Below are 18563 nucleotides of genomic sequence, written 5' to 3'. Positions count from 1 at the left end.
TATGTTACCTTACATGAAAAAAGGGACTTTACAGATGTAATTAAGTTAAGGATTTTGAGATGGGAAGAGTATCTTGGAATACCCAGTGGGCCCAATATAATCACAAGCCTTCTTATATAAAGGAGGCAGAACTGTGTCAGAGTCATAGAAAGAGATGATGGAAGGAGAGATCAGAGAGAAGAGAGATTTGAAGATACTACACTGCTATCTTTGAAGATGGAGGAAGGGACTACTAGCCAAGGAATGAAGGTGGCCTCTCGATGCTGAAAAAGACAAGAAATCAGATTCTCCCCTAGAACCTCCACGGGAACATAGCCCTGCCAACACCTTGATTTTAGCTCCATGAGGCCAGGATCTTTTCGATCCTGACCTGCAGTATCTAAAATAATAAGTTTGTATTATGTTAAGTCACTAGGTTTATGGTGATTTGTTACAGCAGCAAGAGGAAATGAATATACTTCCTCACTCCTCCACAAGTGCTTCTTGGGACCGCCTCCCAAATAAACTACTTACACTTGAATCCTTATCTCAGGGTTTAATTCTTACACAAATGGTCCTGTGTGTCATCACAGGCTCTGTTGAGCCAGAACAAGCAGAAGGTTTCTGACCCATGTGGCCATTTCTGATTACAGCCATGAACGTCAATGTGGGCGTCAGAACGGCAGCTGCACTTCTGGATCAGTTTTATGAGAAAAGGAGACTCCTCATTGTGTCCACACCCACAGCCCGAAACCTCCTTTACCGGCTCCAGCTAGGAATGCTGCAGGTGAGTCCTCCAGGCAGGGCCGAGGTGGCAGGGAGACCTTTAACAGGAAGGGCCCAGCCATTTCACTAAAAGCAAAGGCCAAATTCAGTGCCTAATCCACTTACAGTGAGTTTCAGGAACTGGCACTTTAGAGCTACCACCATTCATTCCTGGTTCTGGGCCATAACCTGATTAGCATTGACTCCTTAGAGTTAACCCAATCATTTTCCAACTAATGAGGTTGCCTGTCTTCACCAATAAGTCTAATTGACATACTGTCCAGGCCTAGCCACAGAACAGTTGTCTTTGCTGAACCTGTCCAGGATATGCCTGGCTGAAAGCAATCAATTAGCTGCCTGCCCAAAAGGCTGGCCCAAGAGATGAAAGGAATCCAGGAGCCCTCGGTCCCCACATTTTTCCCAGGGAATTTCTTTGACTCTCAGAGGGTGACAGCCATTTTTTTTAGCACAGTGGTTCTCAACGTGTGATCCATGGACTGGACCAGCAGCATCAGCATCACCTGGGAGCTTGATAGACATGCCAATTCTCAGGGCCCCTCCCAGACCTACTGTGTCAGAATCTACACTTTTAACAAAATCTCCAGGTGATTCCTAAGCACTCTCAAGTTTGACGGGCACTTTTCTGGGAAATATGTCCTTCTCAACTATGTAAATTTTGTAGCTACTAAATGAGCAACCAGCATCTTGGGTGTGTGGGGAAGGATGACTAGAAACTATAAGGATCAAACTAGAAGTTGCTTGCTTTTGTCCTGAAGCTGGTTTGCAAAAGAGTGGCCAACTTCACTGAATACTAAAGAGGCAGGATGTATGCTGTACCATGGATACAGTGCTGCACATTTTTTTTGAGAATATTTTACTCATTTGTTACAGTGGATAGAACTAAGTGCTTAAAACAGTCTTGATTTAATCAAGGGCTACAATTTACTTCTCATGTCAGCATTAATAAAATGTATAATAATAAGTCTCTTTTCACTCTTCCCACGTACTTGAAGAATTGCCTATGAACTCTGAAGAGCCATATAAAATTTTTGTGAGCTCCCTTAATAGTAACCAAATTCACTGCATCTTTACCCCCGGTCCCCACTAGCTTACCTCCCCTTGTATCTCCTTGTCCAAGCCAGGGGCCTGCTCTTCAGAAAAGACAAGCTTATACTTCTCTCTTTTGTGGGAAATTGGCATTGCAGGCTATATTCCACCATCATGCATTTCCTCATCTGTTCTTATTCCATAGGAAAATGAATTAAGCCAAACAACTTGCTTTTCCTCTGTGTCAGCAAACTATGGTGACCCATGGCTAGTTTCGGTAAATTAACTTTTATTGGACACAGTCACACTAATTCATTTGTGCATGATCTACAACTGCTTTTGCACTACAATGATGGAGTGAAGCGATTAGGACAGAGGCCATCCAACCTTGCCAAGCCTGAAATACTCTCTGGCCCTTTACAGAGAAAGATTGCCGTCCTTGCTCTAGTCTGTCCCATCCCTTCAGACACTTGCTAACTTAACAACTGGTTGGATAAGATATTTAATATCAAGATGTTTTGGTGTGACCTCCTCTTCCAAATATACTTACGTTTGCATTTTAACCAGAGCCTTCAAAGAAAGGTTTGGTTGACATAGGCATTTCAGTGAGAGTAATACAAAAGCCTATTTGTAACTTTTTGAACTTCTCAACCAGTTCTGTAACTTCATGTAGGGACGTTTCAGTGGAATTTTGGTAAAACATATTTGATGTTTTCATCTTTCAAGACTTCAAAATTTCTTTTCCCATGTAGCCAAATTCATCATATTTGTCTTACATTACTTTTTCTTAATTTTTGTTTTTATTGCCATTGCCATTCCTGATGAGCCCTGCTGACACGTGGTTGACTGGGCCACATTCCCAAGGTTCTTGGCAAGAGCCAGCTTAGAGGCTTGGAACCTTTTATCCTCTTTTCCCCTGGGATTGGGTGTGGAGGGCATAGGGCAGGGGAGTGTGGAGAGTGGAAACAGAGCAGAGAAGTGGACTCTGGAAATAGAGTAGTCTTCTGTCCTTGCAAAGAAAAAGTTAGAATCCTCTGGGGTGGTCTTGGACACTTTTTAGGAAATTTGACTCACTCAAGGTCTCACCCTGTCTGGAAATACATAGACTGCCCTTTTGCTTAGGTTTTCAAAATCCCACTGTCAAGCCATATCGGAATGATTCCTCTGGGAAAGGTATTTAGGTTTTATAGCCACGAGCTTAACCCCAATTTCTCATCTGTTTTCAGTACAGTTCAGAGTGAGCAAATAAAGTTCCAGAGACAGGCCAGTGCTACTTCTGTTGGTTTCTAGTTTGATGAGGATGTCTTTTTTCACCATGCTCATACTTCCCCTGTTGGGTTTTCTTTTTCCCAGCAAGCACAGTGTGGCCTTGATCTTCGACACATCACCGTGGTGGAGCTGGTGGGTGTGTTCCCGACTCTCATTGGCAGGATAGGCGCAAAGATTATGCCTCCAGCCCTAGCGCTGCAGCTCAGGTAGGGGAAATTTCTGTTCTTAAATCTTATCCCCTATGAATGCACTTTTAACTGATTAGGTTCCCTGGTTTCTTTCTATTCAGGATGGAGTTCAGGCAACCTTCAATGTTTAACTGCTTTTATTCTGGGAGTGTTACAACCATGCTAATCAGTATGTTGCTGTTTGTTCAAATAAATTGTGCAATGGGTAATTACCAGTGTTTTCTTTCTTACCCCCTCCAACCAACCGTTTTTGCTTCGCGCACATGTGTGTGTGTGTGAGTGTGTGTGTGTGTGAGAGTGTGTGTGTGTGTGTGTGTGTGTGTGTGTGTGTGTGTGGTTGGTGGAGGAAGGATGGCTAGGAGAGGAGGACCTGAAAAAAAGACTTAAGCAATCCTTGGTCTTATTAGAAAAGTACGCATCCAATTAGTCTTTCCAGGCTTGGTCTCTTTTTTCTCCATTCTTGCAGAACACTTGTTCATACCTCTGTTTTAACAATTATATTTTACTTTCATAACCCTTACAAAGTTGGAACCGTGGATTTTAGTCTCTGAATAATGATGTATTAAAGAAGCAGAATTCAACAACCAAAAGATAGTTTCAGAATAACCCAAATTTCTACTTGCATCTCTTGACCACTGTAAAATGGATAATTAGACTAAAGCAAAACTCCTTAAAATCTTCCTTTCTCACCCAGCCTTTTCAAAACCCATTCAGAAAATTCTGCAACAAGTTTTAAAAAATCATTGACACAGGATATGAGCAAGTAGTACTAAATAAGCAACAGCTTCAAAAAACCTACTTTGAGAATATTCACCATAAATATTTAGATATCAACACAACTCTCTGTCTTAAGTTTTGTACAGTTCAACTTGAAATAAGAGGATTCATGAGTTCTCTTTAGTCGACTGATGAATGGAGAAGGCTGGGTACACTCATGTGCTTTTCTTTTTGTTATATTTTACTGCATTTGCATGTAGCACCTCCCCATACCGACTTTTGACATCAGTAGCAGAACTTTCACATGTTTGCTACTCGGTACCTAGCACAGTACCTGGCACCATGTTGGCGCTAAGTGGAGTAAATGACTCAAAATTTCATTGAAACAGCCTTACTATTTCCAGAGTTGATAACAGCTTTTAAAAGTATATTGTATATTTACAGTTAGTGTACAAATACTTCAAGTTGAACTGTACAAAACTTAAGACAGAGAGTTGTGTTGATATCTAAATATTTATGGTGAATATTTTCAAAGTAGGTTTTATGAAGCTGTTGCTTATTTAGTACTACTTGCTCATATCCTGTGTCAATGATTTTTTAAAACTTGTTGCAGAATTTTCTGAATGGGTTTTGGATTGAATGTGTCTGTATGTGTGTCATCTTCATAAAATCTTGTTGTGCTTTTAAACTGTTGAATCTACTTGAAGAACAGAAAAATGCGATTAAAAAATACTTGCCATTCAGATTGTATATGTTGGGGCTGCCATAGACTTCTATAGGCAGAAGATGATTTTAAATACATTATATGGTGGTTCTCAAACTTTTAGCCTCCATCAGAATCTCCTGGAGGGCCTGTTACAATACGTATTGCTGGAGTCTACACTGTAGGCTGTAAACTGCGTTTCTGATTCAGTAGGTCTCTGGTTATACCCGATAATATGCATCTCTAATGAGCTCCCAAAAGATCACATGGTGAGGACCACTGGCCTAGTTTTTTACCAAAAGCTTTACAGTTTTGAAATAGAACTTTTGCCCAGCAGCCTTCAAGAAAAGGGCCAATCTCTATTTTGCAGCTGGATGATAGTCCAGGTAAAAGTCATGCAGAAATGATCACTCAGGTGCATTACCTAATGGATTCTGTGTCAGGCCAGCATGCCTGTATTATCAGACATATCAGTGAGAAACAAAGAGCTTGGCAGAAACTTTTCCCTTTGAATTGGAAAGGTTTTTGTAGACACTTTGGAGTCTACTGCAGAGGAAAAAAGATGATTTAGGCAAAGAATGGGAAGCGAAAGAGGAGAAGGAAAAGCATAATGCCTGCATAATCTAAAAATTCTTTTGTCTGGCTATAAGACTATTTTCAAATAGCACTGAGGCCATGATAAAACCCTTGAAGGGAGTCAACAGAAAGAAGAGACTGGGTCCCTGGGGTTGCAGGGTCACCACCTACCTTCTTTCTTGCCCTCATTTCTTTTTTATCTGGAGGTATGATCTGATTCATGCTTTCCAGAGGAATTTTCCAGCAATCTCAAGGAAGACGGGGACCAAGAAAGCCATAATTTCTATACCCTGTAGACTATACCTTTGAGTCTACAGTGTTCCCTGGAAGATTTTCCAGGAAGAACTCCTTCCAATCTGACGACAGACACGTATGTAATTCAGACATACTGTCGGCATCACACCTCATCCCCGATTTTGTGTGGTGTTTGATCATTCATCCCCAAGATTTCTGTGGTCTTTCGGCCCTAGTGGGATGCGTTCCTGTGGCTGCTGCTAGCCTGCTGATCCAACCACTCAGCTCTTCCCATGACAGTTTTCCCCCTTTACATTCTGTGTCAATCAAGGCACAAGACTTACACAGGAATGTGTGTGGTAGCAGATGGTGGCACCGTGGTGGTGGTGTGTGTGTGTGGGTTTCCCATCCTAGTCTCACAAGCACTATAAAAAAAATGAATGCTCCAATTTCTTATCGGTCACCCTTTCCCACAGGCTTCAGCCACCATATTCCCTATTCCTCTGTTTCCTGAGAGCTCCCTGTGCCAGAACTCCTCCATGCTCCCAAAAGTAAACTCAATACCCTTCGTCTTAAAGATGCAGAGCATTTTATCTCTTCATTCACACCCTACTTTGCAGCCTACATTCGCGTGTTCGGAACTCATTAATGCACTTTACAGTCATCTACTTCTTAGCTCCCCTCTTAGCACTGCAGGAAACCTGGCAGAGGCACTGTCATGTCCTCTTTTTTTGCATTTCTAGTCACTGGGAGTGAATTTGCGATTTAGCTTCCCACTGGGATAAAATACTAATTATTCCCTTCTTCCTTGAAACTCCCTCTTAAAAGGCAGAAAAATGTAGTTTGTGTTTTATGTAATGATTTTTTAACCTTGATCTGTTTGTATGAGGAAAACATATTTCACTTTAAATCCAGATGACAGTGTATATTCTGCCTCATACACAATCTCAAAATATCTAAACTGAAAAAAAAAATCTGGAGAAGAGAGTGAGTGGGCTCATTTGTTCATTGGGCTCAGCTTACCTGTTTGTTTGCTTTCTCTAGCTATTCTCATCAAATATGTTTGTGTTGATATGAAAATCATATTTTTTAGTTTAAATTCTAGTGTGGTAGAGCAGAAAGAACACCAGACACTTGAAACCACTTCATATTCTTTTTTGGAATTATTTGGGGTACAAATTATGATTAACCAAGTCAGAATACATGGGGTGTAGACCAAGCTCAATCCCTTATAACTCTGCAGTCCTGAGCTGGCCACTGAATAGGCCAGAACTATCATGCTGGGAAATGATGTCAATCAGCTTTACCTAGCCCAGAGTTTCTCAGCCTTGGCACTATTGCTATATGGGGATAGATAATTCTTTGTTTGGCAGGGAGAGTTGGCTGTGCATTGCAGGATGTTTAGCAGCATTCCTGGCCACTACCCACTAAATGCCAGTCACATCTTCACTCTCCACTGTGACAACCAAAAATATCTCCAGACATGGCCAAATTTCCCCTGGGAGCGGGGAGCAAAATCACCCCTGTTCATAATCACTGACTTAGTCCTAGTGTGTATGTGGTCATGCAACACTAGTCAGCAAATGTGGGTTTGGGGTTGATTCCAAACTTGGGTTGATTCCAATTTAATGAAAAAAAATCTGTTAGCCTTGTATGCACCTTGTACCAAATGTTGGTATATGGCATCATTGTAGGCTGGAAGTCTTCCTGACTATAATCTAAAACTAAAGCAGTGCTTTTCAAACTCTCATGTCCATACCAGTCATCTGGGGATCTTGATAATAATGCAGATACTAATTCAGTAGGTTTGGGGTGGGGCATGGGAGTCTCCATTTCTAGCAAGTTCTCATGTGATGCTGCTGGTCCAAGGGTCACAGTTTGAGTAGACAGGGTCTAAAGGATGATTCAGTCCTTCATGGTATCAAAGTTTTCTCTGCACACGGTCACAGGAGGGCTCTGGTTGACCCACCAGGACCCTTGGGAGTCATGGTTTGACTTAGTCTCCTCTTTTCTTTGTCTGCCACAGGCTGTTGCTGCGAATCCCACTCTACTCCTTCAGTATGGTGCTAGTGGATAAGCATGGCATGGACAAAGAGCGCTATGTCTCCCTGGTGATGCCTGTGGCTCTGTTCAACCTGATTGACACTTTTCCCTTAAGAAAAGAAGAGATGGTCCTACAAGCCGAAATGGGCCAGACCTGTAACACCTGACATGATGGTTCCTCTCTTGGCGGTTCCTCTCTTGGCTGTTCCTCTTCATTGTCTACATAGTGACATGCACATGGGAAAGCCTTAAAAATATCCTTGATGTACAGATTTTTATTTGTAATTTTTAAAGTCTATTTTATTATGAGCTTTCTTTGCACTTAAAAATTAGCATGCTGCTTTTTGTACTTGGAAGTGTTTCAAAAAACTTAAATGACTGTATTTACTCTTTCTAACTTTCTTTACTCCATCATGGCTGGTTGATTTTGTAGAGAAATTAGAACCCATAACCATACACGGGCTATCAACATGTTATTCAATGTGATACCTAACTCTTTTCTATTTTGTTTTTTAAATAAGACTTTTATTAATAAAATGTTTTGGAGCAAATTTAGTAGAACTCACTTTGTTTATCAAGCACCAGCCGTACTTGTTCAGTGTGGTCAGTGGTTTCAGGGTTGTGATCCTTAGTGGTGTTTTAAGAATGGAAAAAATTTAATTAGTCTTTTAAGGAGCTCTGCTGAGCTGGGAGAGAGCTGAGCTGTTGGGTGTTCAAGGAGCCAATTAAAGCCACAAGCTGAAAATGAAAGAGCTAAGCCTTTAGTCACAGTGATGGAACAAGCAAGAGTCTAAAACCAGAGGAAGCATCAACTTCACTGTTCCATTTTCCCCTGTGGGACAGCACACTGGTCAAGATTCAAGTGGAGCAGCACAGATGTGGGGTCATCTTTCTATTGAGGGAGACTCAAACAAAAGGCTCTGGCAGTTTTACGGACCCTGGAGTCATGTGGTGGGGTAGGAGTGGAAAAGTCCTGGGTACTGAGGCAGAGTGAAGGAAAGTATCTTCAAATTTTTCCCCTTTTCCTTACCCCATAAGATCTCAGCAGAGGAACCTGAAGACCTCTTACCCAAGGCCTCAGATAAAGGGCCTAGAAATGAAAGCACAGGGCTAGGAATGTAAATATGTGAAAGAGCGTGATTGGCCAGGGGGTCTGAGTCTTTGACTGCAACACCCCACAGAGACTGCCATATGACTGGCTATGCACCAAGTCTGGTGTGTGGAGGGCAGCTTTTCCGGTGAGGCCTACCAGGCAAAGTGTTTATCATCACCTATGGTCAGGCCTGAAAAATCACATATTGGTTTTTAACCAGTAGCCAGACTCCTCAATTCTCCCATGCAAACCTTGAAGTTTTTCCTCCATTTTCAGAATATCAGTTTGGTTCAAAATCTATTCCTAAACAAAATAACGAAGTGAATGATATTTCCCACTGATTTCCCACTGAAAATCTTGCAGAAGTTTTCTGTGTACCTTTTGGACCTTACAGAAACAATAGATAAATTCTAACATGCAGAGATTTAACACAGAAAGCAGATTTAACAATTTTTTTTTTTTTTAAATATGAGGCAGGGCCATTGCTGAACTGCCAATAGGTTTACAGTCTATTTACAAGCTTCATTTTGTTTACAAAGCGTACTAGAAGCCACTTTTTGACTTGTGTCTTCTTCAGATATATCAGAAAGGTCAATGGCATGGCTCATAGAGGAATGTCAAATAGTGACCAATTGGAAACCATGAAAAGTTCAAGAGGGCTGGGAAGAGGGTGAGGGATAAAAGACTACCAGCTGGGTTCAGTATACACTGCTCAGGTGATGGTTGCACCAAAATCTCACAAATCACCACTAAAGAACTTACTCATGTAACCAAATAACCACATGTTCTCCAAAAACTTATGGAAATAAAAGGAAAAAAGAAAAGTTCAAGAGATCATTTGTCACAATTAAGCAAGCATATATCTGCCTCTACCTGTGTTAAAGCTCTCTTGTCTTTGACAAGTCAGCCTGTGCCCTTTGCCCCATATCCTGAAAGGTTCAAGCCTTGAAGATGCGCTGACATTTAAGGAACTACTTGGATTTCTTCAAACCAATTTACCTGATGACTTGGAATATTGCAAGCACTTTTCCCAACAAGATCAACAGACTATTTGAAGATCAATGAATGCGCTATGGTATTTTAAAAATAAATACCCTGCATTAAAATTTGGGGACATTTCTAAAGATTAATTAATAGCCTTTCTCCAGAGAACCGGTTTCCCACTGGAAATCTTGCAGAACTTTTCTATGCACCTTTTGGACCTCATAAAAACAAACAAAAACACAATTCCTAGTTCTGCTTGCTCACAGTTTGGTACTGCAGAACTTCTACCATGCATGTGTGTGTGTGTGTGTGTGTGTGTGTGTGTGTGTGTGTAGGGAAGAGGGAGGCAGTTAAATGGGCTGAACTCAAATGGAAAACTGTCTCCAGTAGATGACAGCTGAAATCTCAGTTCAGTTCTTTTAAACTTAGTTGGACTGCTTGGAATCTGCCTCCACTCCTAGTCTGCACATGTATGGTTCGGTGATCAATCAGAAATTTAGGCAGCCTACATACAGAATTTAGGGCTCCCCTTGTCAGACTCTCTCCTTTCTGAGATTTTCCTTCTCACTCTTCAGTTGCTATGGTTGCCCTTACTGTCTCCTCAGGTTTGTTAAGCCAGTAAGACTACAGACTTTCTGTCTTCATTTAAGCCTCCCCTACCTTCAACCGCAGCATGGTGCATACTACAACCTGCCCTTAGGCAAAATTTTTTTTAAAAACCCTGATGATTAATCAAGTTTATTTGCCTTCCAAGTGATGACTGCACTCCGGTATCTGTCTGCTTTTTGGCCTCTCTCCAATGTCTTCAGGTAGTGTGTGCATATATAAATATATACCTATATATTTATATATAATATGTACACACATACATATATTTATATGTATTTTATATATATATAAAATACATATAATGTATTTTAAAAAATTTTTGCCTAAGGGCAGATTGTAATGTGTATATAGTGTGTATATATATCTAGAAGGTGGAAGAGTCTATCTAATCCATTCACAGAGAACTTTTTTTTTTTGCAGATTTACCTCTACAAACTCTCAACTCTTGAGCTTAGATCATTGGCGTGGGCAATGAAGGAGAGGAAAGGCAGTGCACATTGAAGCAAGGATTAATGCTCAGGATGTTGATACCTATACTCTTCCTGCAGTAAAAATTACCCCAAAAATCAGTGTCTTAAGACAACAAACATATTATCTCTCACAATTTCTGTGGGTCAGGGATTTGGGAGCAACTTAGCTGGCCTATTCTGGCTTGGAGTCTCTCTTGAGATTGCTGTCATATCTTGGCCGGGGCTGCAGTCAAAGGATTGAATGGGGCTGGAAGATCTGCTTCTATGGTGGCTCACTCACATGACTGGTAAGTTGGTTCTGGTTGTTGGAAGAGATCTCTGTTTGTCTCCACATGGATTTCTCCGCAGAGTGTTGCATGAATGTTCTCATAACATGGTAGTTGGCATCCTCTGGTAAAAGTGATCCAAGAAAAAGCAAAGTGGAAGGGACAATATCTTTTATGACATAGTCTCAAAAGACATGCACTGTTACTTCCGCAGTATCCTGTTGATCCAACAGATCAGCCCTATTCAATGGGGAAGAGGACAACACAACAGGATGGATACTAAGAGGTAAAGATCACTGGGGCCTATTTTGGAGGCTAGCTTCTGCTGGTTCCCATAGCTGCTGACAACTTAACTGGGGACATGGCTATTTATTTATTTATTGGTATAAATTTAGAGGGTACAAGTGCAATTTTGTGACATGGATATGTTGCATAGTGGTGAAGTCTAGGCTTTTGATATCATTATCACCCAAATACTGTACACATTATACACATTAAGTAATTTCTCATTTCTCATCCCCACACACCCTTACCCTTCTGACACTCTACTATTATTCCACACTCTATGTCCATGTGTACACATTATTTAGCTTCCACTTATGAGAACATATAGTATTTGACTTTCTGTTTCTGAGTTACTTTACTTAATGGCCTCCAGTTCCATCCATGTTGCTGCAAAGGACATGATTTCATTATTTTTGTTATGGCTGAGTAGTATTCCATTTGTGTGTGTGTGTGTGTGTGTGTGTGTATCACATTTTCTCTATCCAATCATCTGTTGATGCACACTTAGATTGATTCCATATCTTTGCTCTTGTGAATAGTGCAGCTGTAAACATACAAGTGCAAGTGTCTTTTTGTATAATGATTTCTTTTCCTTTGGGTATATACGCAGGGGTGGGATTGCTGGATCAAATGGTAGTTCTATTTTTAGTTCTTTGAGAAATCTCCATATTGTTTTCCATACAGGTTGGACTAATTTACAATTCCACCAACAATGTATAAGGATTCCTTTCTCTCCACATCCTCACTAACATCTTTTATCTTTTTGACATTTTAATAATGAGGGACATGGCTTCTTTATGGTAGAAAACATAGAGTAGTTCTAGAACAAACAAATATAATTGTGGCTTCCCAAATTGGTAGGAAAATTCCCAATTTTACAGCTTCTTAGCGGCTCCCTTGGGAGTCCCAGGTGGTTTAGGGACTTTTTTATGGAAGGTCAGCATAAAGTCTATTTCTTTCTTTCTTTTTTTTTTTTTTTGAGATGGCATCTCGCTCTGTCGCCCAGGCTGGAGTGCAGTGGCCGGATCTCAGCTCACTGCAAACTCCACCTCCTGGGTTCACGCCATTCTCCTGCCTCAGCCTCCCGAGTAGCTGGGACTACAGGCACCCGCCACCTCGCCCGGCTAGTTTTTTTTATTTTTTAGTAGAGACGGGGTTTCACCGTGTTAGCCAGGATGGTCTTGATCTTGTGACCTCGTGATCCGCCCGTCTCGGCCTCCCAAAGTGCTGGGATTACAGGCTTGAGCCACTGCGCCCGGCCAAGTCTATTTCTTTAGCCTTCCACTCCAGATAAGAACAAAATCCTTTCTCTTTGAACTAGCTTGCAATGACTCTATTCTCTGTAATTAAGTCCTGAATGATACAGACAATAAAATTAAAAGTGTAGTCTTGAAACACTGGATTTCTTGGACTTCTCTTCCTTGCAATTCCACAGTTAATAGTGATATCAAGCACCTCTTGAAGATATATCTTATAAGCCATGATAAAATCATTCAGTACAATTGACCATTTTTCTTCAGCAATGCTTAGTTACACAGATTGAGGAAGAGAGAAGGCATACTGAAAGACTAATCTAGGGGTAGATGGTTGTGACAAAGGTATGGTGGCAGGACAAGGGGAGGGAGTTGATTGTAGTATTGACAAAATGGATTGTGCAATTACACACAAGGACAAGAATTAGTCTAAAAAGAAACTCGGGAGGCTGAGGCAGGAGAACGGCGTGAACCCGGGAGGTGGAGCTTTCAGTGAGCCGAGATCGAGCCACTGCACTCCAGCCTGGGCGACAGAGCGAGACTCCGTCTCAACAAAAACAAAACAAAACAAAAAAACAGTAGTGGTGCTTACATATTCAAAGAATATAGGGAAAGGCGAATGATCCTAATGTGGTTTAAGAGTGCATATAATCAGTATAAAGATACGAGAGATTTGGAAGAGAGAAAGAAAATATTGAAATTGTGATGTTTGGAAGTTGAATAAATTATCCATATGGGTGATGCGGATACTGGCAAGAGTTAAGGCAAAGGAGATAAGTGAGAGTCAAATTCCAAGGATATATAGAGTGGAGGAGATAACTGTGTATAGATAGGTGACTGTAAGGAGAGCATGATGGAAAGTGATATGGTAGATGGCAGGATTCTCAGAGAAGGTCTTTTGCTCAGATTAGGAAAGAATGATCAATTTAGGAGCTGTGAGGAATTGAGCAGATGTTGACATTATCTCTCAACCAAGAGATATTAAAGTATGAAAGAGCAACCTGCTGTAAGAAAAGAGACAAAGAGGAAAACAAGCATTTACTCAAGAATATTTTGAAAAGATACTAAAGCTATAGGAAGGTGCTATGGTTTGGATATATGACTCCTCTAAATCTCATGTTGAAATTTGATTCCCAGTGTTGAAAGTGGGGTCTAATGCGAGATGTTTGGGTCATGGGGACACATCCCTCCTGAATGGCTTGGTGCCATCCTGGCAGTAAGGAGTGAGTTGTTCCTCTGTTAGTTCCTGTGAGAATTCCCCTGAGAACTTGTCATCAAAAGGAGCCTCCAACTGCACGCCTTTTTCCCTTGCTTCCTGTCTTGCCATGTATTCTCTGTACATACCAAGTCCCCTTTGCCTTCCTCCATGAGTGGAAGCAGTGTGAGGCCCTCATCAGAAGCAGATGCTGGCTGTATGCTTCTTGTACAGCCTGCAGAACCATGAACCAAGTAAACCTCTTTTCTTTATAAATTACCCAGCCTCACCTATGCCTTTATAGCAACACAAATGGACTAAGACAAAAGGTCACTTTACTATGAAATGTGTGTGTGTGTGTGTGTGTGTGTGTGTGTGTGTGTGTGTGGCAATAGTCCAGAGGCATCAAAGTCTGGAAGAGAGTTGACCTGGGAGACACTCAGAGCAGTATGAGAATGAGACAACAACAAGACCAGTGAGGGAGACAGCTCATGTCTGTAACTGGAGGATTATAGACATCAGAGACATGGACGAACTTGATAGGCCTTGAGGTTCCCATTTTCAGAGGACAATTGTTTTAGTGCCATAACTGACATTCCTTGTGATTCCTGGGTAACCTATCTTAGACACCAAGACAGGAAGAGTCAGGTCCAGCCCCGACCATGGCCAGAACTGACCTTACGGTGGAGGCTGAGCCTGGTTCTTCCTGCCTTGAAGGATCTAGCATAAGTTACACAGGAATCATCCTGAACTCCACAAGGAGACAGGACTCCCTAGAGAGTATTTGGCTCTATGTGTGGGGCAGGGAAACTCAAAAAGAGCCTGTTGCTGTTGTCAAAAGGCAAGAATATTTTCAGAGGTAACAGAGGTAACATTTTAAAAAATATTCTTTCATCTTTTGATGGACTCTTAGTTCGATTTCTTATCTCGGCTATTGTGAATAATGCCACAATAAACATGGGAGTGCAGATATGTCTTCAACACACTGATTTTATTAGATTGTAAGACAATTGGCAGGTGTGGTGGCTCACACCTGTAATCACAGCACTTTGGGAGGTCAAGGTGGGAGGTTTGCTTGAGCCCAGGAAATCAAGACCAGCCTGGGCCAACATAGCAAGACCCTGTCTCTATAAAAAATGTTTAAAAATTATCTGGGTGTGGAGGCACACACCTGTGGTCCCAGATACTTGGAAGGCTGAGGTGAGAGGATCACTCGAGCCTGGGAGGCTAAGACTGCAGTGAGCTGCGATCGTGCCACTGAATTCCAGCTTGGGTGACAGAATGAGACCCTGTGAAAAAAAAAAGATTGTGAGACAATTGGATGTGTTATGATGGCCTTTGGCCTAACATCAGAACCACCCCAGCAAGAGGATATTAAACCAGACTTGCTGAGTGGATTGTGGGGAAATAGATTTTATAGAACACTGCACAGATGGGGGAGGATATATTGTTCAAGGGTCTGGTATGGCTCTGCTGTCACCCCACAGATGAGAACGTGGCCTTGCTAATCTTAGTTCAAAATGGGAAGAGACAGGAATTAAATTTCATTTAATGGCAGACTACCCCATATCACACTAACCTCCCTGCTGATAACAATTATAACTCTGGACAAAATATAGAAAGAGAAGTTACTGGAACTCATTAGCACTCAACCAAAAGCAGGCAGAGACTGAAAGAACTATGACCTTGAAAGAATGCAAGCACATTGGGTAAGATGCACATTTGGTTGGCTTTTCCCTTTGAAGACTTTTCCATTTGCTAGTGTACTGGATGTGGAACTCAAGCAGAAGGCTATACTCTTATTGGGCTGAAGATTCAGAGGATGAAGGCAGGATGACCAGAGAGTGTGGAAATGGAGGAGATATGAGAAAGGAGAAAGCCAGTGGGTGGAATTTGGGAGGGAGAACCCAAATGTGCATATAAATCCCCCTCAAATCTTTAACTGACCCCCGAGCTGTGCATGCACAGAGTGAGGCTACAAGAAGTCTAGGAGGAAAACAAAATAGCTGAAGGGAAAGACCTGAGCTGAGCAGTGATCTCAGCAGCTAATCTGTGCTGGAGAGATAGTTTGGAAGTCAAATCCTTTCAAGTTAAAAGAGCTCAGTGAACAGGTTGAGCTTCCACCGAAAATTCAAGACTACTCTTCAAAAGTAAAGAACAAGGCTCAGGATTAAGTTAAATCAAAGTAGACCTCCTTAACAAAGCCTAAAATCAAGCTTCCACAATGTCAAGCTGGGTGAATTAGTAATTTAACTGTCTGCAAAAACAAAAATGTGAACAGCCTAGGTCTATAAAAATTGCCTTAAACCAGCAGTTCTCAAACCTTTGAAGGATTCCAAAGTACTTTTCTTTATGTGGGTTACATCTCTCAATATTTACCAGGTTAGGAATCAAAACAGAGAAATTTTAAAAATTGTATTTCGATGCATTTCAAAAAATAAATTTATTGCATGATGATGTAGATAACATATTTTTGAGAAAACCTAAGTTTGTTTTACAAAACAAAAAAGTGAGATGAGCAGCATTATTTTACATTTTTGCAAATCTCTTCAAAGTCTGGCATAATAGAAGATAGCTAGTTTCTCATATATGCTTTCCTATTCAGTCTCTTGCAATATGTTGTTTTGATTGAAATATAAGAAGAAAATCTGGCTTCACAGATACACACACACACATATATACACACACACACATACACACACACACACACATATGTATTTGGAAAAGGGAGGAGTATTTTAATAGCCTATTTAGATAACTGTGAATATTTTTTTTGACACTTCACCGAAAGTCAACAAGTGGTAGTTCCTTAAAGATTAATGGTGATACGAAAACTTTTTGTACTCTGTTGCTTTAAAATCCATTGGTCTATCTTGAGCAGTGTACTCTGTTGCTTTAACATCCATTGGTCTATCTTGAGCTTTGAATGTATCTTTTATCTATGCACAATTTTGTAACTCATGCATCGGTCACTTAGAAAACACTGGTTCACTGAATCAAGTAGCTCTTCCAAAGATTGATAAATTTCATTACACAATATTGGAATATCATATTAGTTAATGTCATCACCAATCTTATCAGAAAAGTGTATAAGTATTAGGAAGCTGTCACCGTCACAATGGTGGATACAAGTTTTCTAAAATTCTAATTTTTGCTTCAAAGCTTGAACGTTATTATTGGCAACAAGTACTGTCAGTTGTTTTCCCTGAAGTGACAGGCTCACTTTGTTCATTTTTGAAAAAATGTCTGCCAAATTCTCAAGCCTGAATAACCCGTTATTTGTTCTTTAAAGTAAAAAGAATGCTGAAAAAAAATGCATCGTACTTTGGTATGCACAGAAAATATTTAAAACATGTACTTAAGGGTCAAGATTTAATAACATTATTTTTTACTGCTTCATCAGGGATATTCTTAAATAAAACTGGTATTTTACTTTTCTTACTATGAAAACATGAAGATAAAAATATGCACTGCCTTGATTCATAGCCATAGTGCTACAGTTTTGCACAGTGAAAAGAGCAAGTAAGGAAGATAGTTTTGACCTTGCTAACCCCTTGAAAAAGTTTTAGGACACCCAGGAGTCCGAAGACCAAACATTGTACTGCCTTAAACTGAAGAACCCCGATTGTTAATATAATTCTGGAATTGTGATGGAACCTGGAATAGAAAGGAATGGAAAAAAACCTCAAAATTTGGCATCTTTCTTAACTCTGGTAGGTCTCGTGGGGACTGTTCCTAATAGCTGTGTGCCTTGTAGAGACCCCACACTTAAGGGAACATTTCTCCACATGTGCTGCATCTGCTCTTGTTCTTTGCAGCCATCTTTCTTTTGATAGGTTCTATATCCTTAGCTCAATTAATCAGAAATGAATAGCAGGGATGAGTAGGACCCTTTTGGCTCATCAAGAATCTAAACTGTGAGGGAGGGAGAGCATCGGGATAACTAGCTAATGCATGCGGGGTTTAATACCTAGGTGATGGGTTGATAGGTGCAGCAAACCACCATGGCACATGTTTACTTATGTAACGAACCTGCACGTGCTGCACATGTATCCAAGAACTTAAAATTAAATTAAAAAATCTAAACCGTAACACTGCATTCAAATTATCTCATTTAATCTTCACAAGAAGTCACAAATATTTCATCTCCTCCCAGCTTTACTTGCTTGTTAACAGCATTAAAGCTGGGACTTACAGTAACTGAAGAAGGGACACTGAGGGCTTCTTGTACAGCTGTTTCCTAAGGGTTGCTGCAATAAGGCGGGTGCCTTTGTCAGCAAAACTGCAAGCATGACAACCTTGGCCTACCAGTCCTCTCAATACACTTTATGCCTTAACCTTGGATATGCATTCGAATTACTCGGGGAGCTTTAAAAAATACTGATGATTTGGTGCCACACCCAGACATTATGATATAATTGATCTAGGTGCAGACAGGACTTGAGGGATTTTAGAAGCTTCCAAGGGGATTCTCATGTGAAGCCAAGGGTGAGAACCACTGTTTTGGGCGAGGTGAGAAAGATGCCAGGTATAACCAATGATGGGAATACACCTCCCCCTTTGGAGAAACACTTGTTATTGCCTCTCTGCCTTTGGCCAATGTTTTTAGTGTTTGCATTACAAAGTTAAACTTACGTTTAACTCATTTAAAACATGGCACTTGTTTCTCCTTAGGACAAAGCCACAAGAATGTTGCAAAGCACCTAGCTTTGTTCATCAGAATCAATTTTACTGATGAATGTGCAGTGTACGGATACATTTCTGTTACTATGGTGTCATTTCTGAAGATGCTCAACAGCTTAAGGATTTGTTTTTCTGTTTGCTCTGTGGCTGCAATGGAGCTTGAAGAAAGTTTAATTTCTCTGCATCGTGTTTGAAATGTTGTAT

At 40.8% G+C, this 18563-nt stretch overlaps 2 protein-coding genes across 3 annotated transcripts in view; both read left to right on the top strand.

Annotated features, from left to right (window-relative positions):
• The window catches only part of SRPX (sushi repeat containing protein X-linked), a 74803-nt gene extending 66731 nt beyond the window's left edge, over window positions 1–8072 (top strand). For both annotated transcript variants that reach the window (XM_050776524.1, XM_050776525.1), the window contains 3 exons: window positions 633–766; window positions 3145–3266; window positions 7505–8072. In XM_050776524.1, the coding sequence (XP_050632481.1) occupies window positions 633–766; window positions 3145–3266; window positions 7505–7688 (440 nt within the window). In that variant the 3' untranslated portion in view covers window positions 7689–8072. The remainder of the gene's footprint in view (window positions 1–632; window positions 767–3144; window positions 3267–7504) is intronic.
• The window catches only part of DYNLT3 (dynein light chain Tctex-type 3), a 752500-nt gene that overhangs the window by 403185 nt on the left and 330752 nt on the right, over window positions 1–18563 (top strand). The window lies entirely within an intron of this gene.

Source organism: Macaca thibetana, chromosome X (genome assembly GCF_024542745.1).
Source record: "Macaca thibetana thibetana isolate TM-01 chromosome X, ASM2454274v1, whole genome shotgun sequence".
NCBI lineage: Eukaryota > Metazoa > Chordata > Mammalia > Primates > Cercopithecidae > Macaca > Macaca thibetana.
The sequence above is the reverse complement of the archived record's forward strand: the minus strand, read 5'-3'. Positions and strand labels throughout refer to the sequence as shown.